This window comes from Notothenia coriiceps, unplaced genomic scaffold, assembly GCF_000735185.1.
Source record: "Notothenia coriiceps isolate Sejong01 unplaced genomic scaffold, NC01 NC01_scaffold00004158, whole genome shotgun sequence".
NCBI lineage: Eukaryota > Metazoa > Chordata > Actinopteri > Perciformes > Nototheniidae > Notothenia > Notothenia coriiceps.
Genome location: NW_011336859.1, coordinates 18966 through 28888, shown reverse-complemented (window position 1 = coordinate 28888; position 9923 = coordinate 18966). Strand labels below are relative to the sequence as shown.

The 9923-nt window shown below is 37.3% G+C and overlaps 1 protein-coding gene across 1 annotated transcript; it reads left to right on the top strand.

Annotated features, from left to right (window-relative positions):
- Positions 1–1002: 1002 nt before the first annotated feature.
- Positions 1003–4709, top strand: marveld3 (MARVEL domain containing 3). Its single transcript, XM_010767320.1, has 4 exons — positions 1003–1088; positions 1550–1818; positions 1966–2051; positions 3861–4709. Exons 2-4 carry the CDS (start codon positions 1556–1558, stop codon positions 4469–4471), a joined length of 960 nt encoding a protein of 319 aa, XP_010765622.1. The 5' UTR covers positions 1003–1088; positions 1550–1555; the 3' UTR covers positions 4472–4709.
- The last annotated feature ends 5214 nt before the right edge of the window (positions 4710–9923 follow it).

The following is a 9923-nucleotide window of genomic DNA, read 5'->3' as shown; positions in this document are numbered from 1 at the left end:
GTGGGGGGTTTTCTCCCGGACTTCACAATAAAAGTCTTCCTCTTTAACCATAAATAATCCCATCCTGTGATGTATCTTTAACCTGTGACTTCGATGTGTGGACAGTGGTGTGAAGTAGCTAAAACCATTTACTAAGTACATTTAAGTACTGTCATTAAGTACACTTTTGAGATACTTGTACTTTACTCGAGTATTTCAATTATTTGCTACTTTGTAGTTCTACCACACTACAATTCAGAGATGAATCGTGCACTTTTACTCCACTACATTCATTTAGCACCATTAGTTACTTTGCACATTTTTATCAATGATTTGAATTGTATTCAACTCTTTAATAATACTTGAGTTCCACCTGGAGTAACATTCACAAGCTACCCTGCAGCATACAATGTAACTTAAACTAGCTGCACATTTACCAGCTCTGATGCATCAACATTTATAATCAAAATATGTCATATATTATTCTGAAATGGGCCAATTTGCACAATAGATTATTTGAGATTAAGTTTAAATGACATTTATTTTGAAATGTATCAGTGCTTCGGAGGAAATGCTGAAAGTGATGCGTGGACTACTAGCGCGAGCTTCATGGTTGAAGCGTGAACCGCGTGCGCTGTGTGCGTTCACGTCCGGGTTGGGGCATGAATCGCAATTTTTTTGGGGAGTACTGTAAACATAATTTAAACCCCTTTTAAAACAAATACACTTTCCGTTTTTTTTTTTTTTACTCTTTTGAAAATAATTGGGTCATATAATACTTTGTTCAAACTGACAAATGTATTGAATGTAGTGGTCTGTTAATAAACAATATATAAAGTAAATACATTACAGTACAGAACAATACTACATATGGGTCTACATAATTCCAACACACTGGAAAATACTATACATTGGGAACAGAAGTCTAAAACGTAACATTTGAAATACAATTGTTTTTTTAAACCCATAATGAGCTCCAAACTAATGGGCGTGGCACATAACAGGTGAGGGGGAGGAGGAGAAAAGCTCACACAGGAAGTTAAGACAGGTGGGCTGAATTTTTCTCGGCACAACAGAAAACAAGATCACATTGTGCACGGAATCCAAAGGTAGGAAATAATAATGAGGCTTTTGATTATTCATGAGCCCAGAAACGTTCTTAAACTACATAATGGGCTCCAAACACGAATGAACTAAGTAAGACCTGCGCTGATATGTCGGTCTTTTTACAGAATAAGCTACCTTGTTGAAATAAAAAACGTATGCTAATCACGTGAAAGTATGATTTAGTGTGTTTCTATTGAGTAGGCCTATGATAACATTCAACTGTCTTCCTGAAATGTATTTTGGCTCCAAAATCACTATTACCTTTTGCCTGCCAGCCATTTTACTTTATGAAGAAACCGGTTTCTGTCTCTGGTCCTTCAATTTAATCTTCATTAAATAATCCTTCATGCTGCTTTACTGTCCACAGTGGCAGTTATATAGATACACGCCAACTATCCACTTTTTTTATGAGTGTGTGTGTATAAAAGGATTCATGTCCATACTAGTCCTCTTGTCTATGCAGAGGAAGATGCCGGAGAGGGGGAGACACCACCAGAGGAGTGAGGAGTATGATGAGTACAAGAGTAGGGACAGGGACAGGGACTACTCTCACAATGGAGACCATGCGTCTTATGAAGACAGAGGACGCAACCAAAAGCCGAGAGACAGAGAGGAGAAAAGCTCTGCCGGTGACAGGAGGCCAAAACAAAATCGACAGAGGGACGTGACAACTGCCTCTCACAATGAGCCACCTGTTTACAGAGACCACAGCCATGAAGGACCCTCAAGACTGTAAGGGCCCGAATACTTTCAATACACTTACTGTCATGTCTTTCACACACACTTTCCGCCATCTGTGGCAGAGGGGTTTTTTTATTTACATTTTTGTGTAAAATGACATGTAGAGGTATAATACATGTAATGTGTTTGTCCTTTTAGGTCCAGAGAATCTGAAGGGGAGGAGTATTATGAGCCACAACAAAAACATGCTCTTTACAATCTCAAATACATCTTAACCAGCAGAGGCAAGTATGGGATCATTTCTAAACAAACACTGTTTAAATCACTTACAAGTAGTCTGCTCAACTGGGCCTTTAATACATGGCAAGTGTGGATTTCTTAATCAAAAAACGACTTAACTACCACAGCCCTTATTTTATGAATATGTTTGTCTGTAGAGTTTGGCATTGATATCCTACACTTTATTTTCAGGCCTGTTAAAAATGTAGAAATGCACTGAAACCACTGCCAAGTGCCAAGATGTGTGCTTAGTAGTTGTTTACAAATACAGCACATTACTGTTATATAGCCTTATTATAATCTGAACTACAATTTGCCATATTTGATATGGAATAGGTTCTGTATTGAAGTGTATTTGAATTATAAGCGTACAGTCACTTATTTTACAGTAATTGGAAAAGCCGTTGAAACACCTGTGCTCTATTTTAAGACAGTCAATAAAACTGGTTAAATAGCAAAGCTGTCCATTTTTGGATTTATATTTATCTTATACATGTCCATATAACTTAGAATCTGCGTGATAAGTAAAAAAAAAGGGGATTATATTTTAAATAATATTTATAATAATCATCCACTTATAGTGAATACATTTTACCTGGGAAAACATCATCACTATAAAATTATTTCCTATATTAATGTCAGTATTTTGATGAAGACACTCACTTGTGGAGTACCTAAGGGTAGTTGTTTGGGACCACTTTTATTTTCTATTTTTTACAAATGACCTACCATTAGTGTTAGAAAAAGCCAAAATTGTAATGTATGTAGATGACTCAACAATATATTATGCAGCATCGACTATAAGAGAGTTGACAAATGTTATGAATAAAGATCTACTACTTATATCAGAGTGGGTCATAAATAATAAGTTAATGCTGGAAAAACTAAATCTTTATTAGTAGGATCAAATCATCAGTTAAAAGGTGAACCAAAATTGCAACTACATTTAAACCATATTCAAATTGAACAGGTCAAGGAGACACAATTGCTAGGTATAACCCTGGATCAAAAATTATCTTGGTCTAAACAAATTGATAATGTTGTATGTAAAATAGAGAGGGGTGTGTCACTTGTAAAAATAATTGTAAAATATTTGCAAATAGATGTCAGTAGACAAGTTCTGGATGTTTTGGTTCTGTCGCAGCTTGATTATTGTTTGGTTATATGGTCTAGTGCTGCAGAAAGTAGCACAAAATAAGGCAGCACGATGTGCATTGCAGTGCTCCCACAGAACCAGAGTCACTGAAATGGATAAGTGTCAGACAGAGGTCAACTTATATTTTGTTAAATTCTCACCACATATATTATCACAAAGGTTTATAGCGCAGTATGCTCAACATAACTATCAAACACGACATACAAGGAAGGTTTGTATTACCCAAATCTAAATCAAATATGGGACAGAAAACAGTCAGGTACAGAGCCATGGTCAGCTGGAACTCTTTACCCGTCCATATCATTCAGGAACATTGTCAAGTACATTTCAAAAGGTTGCTTAAAAAATAATTAATTAAGTATTAAAAAGTACATTTGAACTGTGCCTGTGGCTATGTATGCATATATTATTATGTACACTTATTTGTATTTACATTTGTTTGGCCTTAGGATGGCGATAATTGGATGAGCATTTTAGTTTTCAATTCATACAGCACTGTCAATTGTATGAAATGGTGAGCTGTTTTGTTTTAATTTGGTTGTATGTATGTTTATGTATGTTTTGTGTGTGTGAGGACCCCAGGAAGAATAGCCAATGCTCATGCTAGTGCTAATGGAGATCCTAATAAAGACATAAATACAAATTGTGTTGCTCCCAGGTATCTGCCAGCTCATGGAGGTGTTTGTGAATCTGCTTCTTGTCATCTGTGCGGGGGTGCCGTACAGCAACAACGGGGGCTACAGGGACCTGGCCAGCCTGGGAGGAATCTACTATTATCACTTTGGTGGAGCCAACGCGTTCACTGGAGCCGATGCAGACCGAGTGAAGGAGCTGGACGTGCTCTTCCATCAGCTGAAGAAACCTCCGTATGTCTTCACCATGGCCTGCGGGGGGGTTATAATGTTCTACGCCTGTGTCATGCTCGGCCTGGGGATTTTCAGGGTCAGTTACCGCTTCCCCCCTGTGCTGCTGGGCGAGGCTCTGCTGAACGTCCTGATCGGCCTGGGCTACATCCCCGCGCTGGCCTTCTACTTTATTAAGCTGCAGCAGACCTACAACGACCCCATCTGCACGGAGAGAGAGCAGATGTACAAGAGCAAAGGCCACAAGGGATTCGAGTGCCAGTTCCACGGTGCAGATATTGCAGGAGGTCTCTTTGCGGTGTTCGGGGTGTTTGTTTTCATCTTCGGTGCAGTGTTAGCTGTCAAGGCGTTCAGGGCAGTGAGGGAGCTGAAGAAGCAGAGGACAAACGAGGACAATAATCTATAAAACTATTCTTCTTGCCGAATTTGAACAAAAGTGGGATTGATTAGAAAATCCCTGTGACAAGAGCTTTGTCATATTAGGTGTTAATGTGTATTCATCTGTGAGTCAGCTTTTTTATCCACTTTTTATATCTTACAGGAGTATTTATTTGATTTTGTAGAATACTTTCTTAATCCTAGCAATTTCCAGTTTACATGTGTATTGTTTCTGTTACATTTTCTATAATAAACCATTCAAACTGTGCATTTGTATTACTAATTTCTCATTCATTTTCTGCATAACTGCAAATTAAAGGGCAGAAGAAGAGATACGCCTCAGTCAGGTTCAGTTATGGAGCAGACGGACATCAACTTACAACAAGGAATATCAGGTGTTGCCAGTTACTTTAAGAGTAATTATCTAATATGTTACCCAGGAACAGTCCATTGAGTTTTCACACACCTACATACATTTGTATTGTTAAAATTGTCTTCCAGATCGAAATGATGTGCACCCCTCAGATCTCTGCACTGTCAAAGTGAAGCCAAGCCTGTTGATAATAAATACTGGGTGTTAGAGTGTGATCAAAAGCCTGTTGTTATAGTCTGAATTGACTATTTTACAAAACCAAATGTCTCTTGAAAGGAAAATATCCAGTGCTGCAAAGCTTTCTCTGCTTTGAGCATTTGACTATAGTCCAAATATATTCACATTATTTTATATGAATAAGTGATCTAATTGATCCTCTATGGACTCTACTTTGAAGTTGCAAAGTGTCTGAATGTGTTCCTTCCCAAAGACCCTGCCAACAAGAAAAACAATTGATACTAGGACTTGTTGCTCAGGTTAGATGGTCTTTCCTTGTAATGTATCAACCATTATTTGAAAGTACCAGGTGTCATTCTGAGCTCCACCAAGAGATGGCAGATCTAAAGTGTTTGGGAATGTAGTTTAGACTTCAACACAAGAATCTGTACAAGAACCGTGTGCTCTCTCTTTCTGATTCATTTCCCTGATAAGTACTCCCTCAGTGCATGAACCCTAATTTAATTTAATTGGTTTATAGTTATCAAGATTAATATATCAATGCCCTTCTGTAACATTCGGACAAAAATGAAACTGTAGACATTATCTGATGCTGACCAAAAACGGTCATTCCGATATTTATTGGCATGAAATCATAATAAAAAATGTGAGCAAACCGACACTAGACAGAAAAGTTCACAGTAAAAAGTTTTTATTGCTACTTGGCTTAAAGTTAATTTAAAAAACGCTTATTTGCTCAAAACTAATGATAGCAGCATTTGAAATAAAAATGAGGAACATCTTCCAGTCTCAAAGTTCAGGGGGAGTACAGCTCTGTCTGATACACAGCTAAAGTGCTCATTGTTAGTACTGTTCCTAAATAATACATATTTCCTGTTAAAACATAAAACTTAATTTTAGCAATGATCTGCATGCTAAAATAAAATCCTCAAAATATTAGATATGCTCTGCTGTTCACAATTAAATCTCCTTTTGTATGTACTGTATGTGATTTCTATTTAGGGCATGCTTTTTAACATTTAATCAGAATTTAAATAGTACCTCTAAATAAAGTACCATAAAGAGTGATAGTTTTCTGTATAATCCCAATAACGGAGAGGGAACTTACATTTCCATGAAACAAGGAAGTACAAAAATAAACATCAGCTTCTTGGCATTGAGAAAAAAATATTCAAGCTTTTCTAGAAAATAATGCACAGAAAGGAACTGAGATTAAACAATGGCTACTTTGGTCACATGGTTAACAACTGGAGCATTTTGGTTCAGTTTCATTCACCCAAACAGAATTACAGTCAATCCGTTATTCACACAGGCATGCATACACTTACTGAACATGTGCACTTGAGCTTCATTTTACAAACAGACACAGACATTTCGCAACATATAGGAGCTTGTTAAATTGTGCAGTGAAGAAGTAATCCTTTACAGTTCAGAAATAAGAACAACACAGACACTGTAGCCTACTGAAACGCACATACCCTTTATTTTGGCGCACAAAGGGGATTATTTCACTACTGGACCCCCCCCCCCTCCACTAAAGAATTAAAGGGAATATCTGATGCAAATACCCTGTGCTCCTTCGACCTGTATCTACGCATACAGGCGGCATATGTACACGCACATTGAGAAGCTTACTGTTGGAACGTTATTCCAATATACCTCATGTTGGAAATGTATATTAGACAGGACAGTGGGGGAATACATGGTGTCAGCCAGGAGACAGAATAAATGCACAGTGAGTGTACACCCGTACAAAAACCTCCCCAAGGTGATAATGGAGATCAGTGCAATGCAATCCAAAGTAATAGAACTACACTGCACAGAGCCAAAGGAGGGACAGACTCAAAATATAAGAAAAGATCAACGCAACCTACACACACAATCCCAAATGACACTCATCACATACATCAGTCGTTATTCATTTTTAGACATATTAAGAAATAGGATTCTTGTAGATTTAGGAAATGAAAATGAAGCATTTATATATATATATAAATATATATATATATATATATATATTTACAGTTGACACTTTGCATATTTGTAGGAGCAAATTCCCACAATTTTGTTTTAAACCTTATTAAAGTTAAATCTCTCATCAAACTATCTTAACAGTTTAGTCTACCAACTGGTTTTAGATGCGGACCAATATTATTCACAATCATAATCTGTTTTATAGCTTTTGTAGTTCCTCCTGTGGCAGGTTCCCCTGCAGCGTCTGTCTGTGTTTCACTGCCATCTAGACCGGAGACCGATGAAGTGACTGAAAATAAAGTATTAGTCCCATCATAAAATATGTTTTCCCTTTCTTAATTACAATAAATAAGCATGGTAATAATAACACCAGCTATTTGCTGTGGTTACCGTACTTATTATTTTAGACTAATGTTTTCATGTTATTATTATGGACGACTTTTGAATTCAAAAATGTCATGTATGCTAGAGGTTAAGGAATCAATTAGTCATCCAAATATCAATATCGAATATATAATAAACAATATCTGCTTTTTTGCTCATTTACTGCGGGGAGAGGGGCCCAATAATGAATGTTTCAGTATGAGTAATGTTGGCATATACTTTAAGATAAGTAGGATCACACAGCAGAACTGCATACTATGCAGTTTGTAGTCATGTTGTTGAATATATAAATATCAATCTTTGACATTTAAATGAAATGGAAAGCAAAACAATTAATAATAAAATAAGAAATGCTTGTGATATTGAAACGCACCAAAGTGTGAGTGTTGTAAATGAAAGGTCATTTTGTCACTTTACGCTATCATCATTTCTGTTGGCTGTGTATTCTTAGACAAGAGGTGATATGTTGGACTGAGGGAAGCCACAATAATCCCAGCACACTATGTTGAACAATATCTCATATATATATATATATATATATATATATATATACACATATATATATATTAAACTCAAATATACATAAATCTGAAGATCACTATTTTCTGTACAAAGTACTTTAAACCATGTGAGACAAAAACTGGCAAATTTCAAGAAAAGTTTCAAACTCACAGATCAATTAAGGCTTCATCACTGACTTATTCCTGTAGAGCAAAGAAAGGAGAGAGGGGCTGCTTTAAAAAACAACAGCTGAAGACCCCAGTCACAAACAGAACATGAGTGGGATGAAACAAAGGGCTTCTCCTCTCAAAAACACTCAGCAGTGTTTACTTTAAGGCTGAAAGGAACACAGGAAGGTCCAGCTATGGCTGTGGAATGCCAGATCCGCACCACTACAGATTCAGACTGGCAACCAAAAAATAAACTTATATATTTATACACTTATAGTTTAGCAATTCTCAACATGAGCAGTCACCCAGCATTGACCTTCTCATCACCACAACTACTTTCTCTTTTGGCACAAGGTGGGAAGGTTCAGGGACAAACTGAGGTTTCCAGGGCTCCATAATATATACTTGATAACTCAAATAATAATAGGAATGTCGGTTTTTTACTTTCAGCTGAATTAAGTAGGGCTGCTTCTACAAATATCATGAAGCCTGCTGCTGAAGCACTATTTGATTGAATGGGGGAAAATGCATTACAGACTTATAGTAAGGGACTGGACCAATTATCTTATACTGCTGCTGCACTGATAATCATTTTTATATAAACTGTGTCATCTGAACTCTCCAGAAGCAGATCAGAATATGGCATGTAGCAATATGTGGAAAAGATAACTATATCTGACTGCAGCACATACAACATGTTTCTATGTCCCATATTTCTGCACGTAATTGTAGAGCTGTGGTTGAGACTTTGTGACATCATGTGTACGCAGAGCGGATTGTACAGAATAAAAGAAGATAGGGATTCGGTTGTGTTTACAATGTGCTAAAATAACACATCCTGAAGGTCATTTGGATGTGTTGGCAATGTATTAGAGAGCAACGCTGAAAAAACATTTGCTGAGATGTAGAAAATGTCAATAACTGAACCTGCGGGGATGGATGTTTACACATTTAAAAAGGGTAGCAGCCTCCAAAGTTTGGATACACTAAAACATAAAATCTTAGAACCACTGATCATATTTAATTGGGAATAAAAAGACTGATTCTCTCAATCACTTCATGAGATGTTCGACTATCCAGTGACTATAAATCTGACTCAATTGAAATGAAACTTGTATTTGTCTGTGATTGTTTTTTAAGGAGAGCATTTGATCATGCACTGTCACAGATGATACTGTTGTAAGGGTTTGCTGTACTCTATAGAATTGATTCATCGTATTTGAAACTATTACATGTATATTGTGTGAATATGTTAAAAATAAATCCCAACCATAGCGTTTCTGGCAATGTAAATGCAGATATTTTGTCTTCACATCTTCTAGACTTATGTGCCTTATAAGCATTTATAGGGTCTGGTTTCCTCTGTAAGCCACAGGAAGAGGAGGAGAGCAGACGCGGTGCCATGCTGGTCTCTTGGAGACTCTGTCCCTCCTCCAAAGAGTAGCAAACACATCCCCAAACACAGCCTGGAGGTGTGTATTCTACAGTAGGCACTTTTTTCAAGTTTCAGTCTCAGGCCTTCCCTCCAGGACATGAGAGACCACAAGCCCATGGAGAGGAGATTTGACCTCACTGAACACAATCTCCCATACACACTCTCTAGATTGCTTGCTTTCCGAGTAAAGGGAAATGTTGCTGACATATTTGAACATGAGCTTTTCCATCTCAAGTCTTTTGGTCGATGATAGCCAGCCATCCTCTTCACAACGTCATGTTATGAACTTGGATTTTGGTCATCCCTATTTCTTGACTCAGACTGAGCACTTGATCCCACAGTTTTGTCCTCACAAAAGATCTGAATGGCAACTTGAATTGGAATGTCTCCCATGTATGAGAAAGATCTCCTATTCTTCACTCGAATGGCACTATCACATTACCCCAGACACATGGCGCTGTGCTGT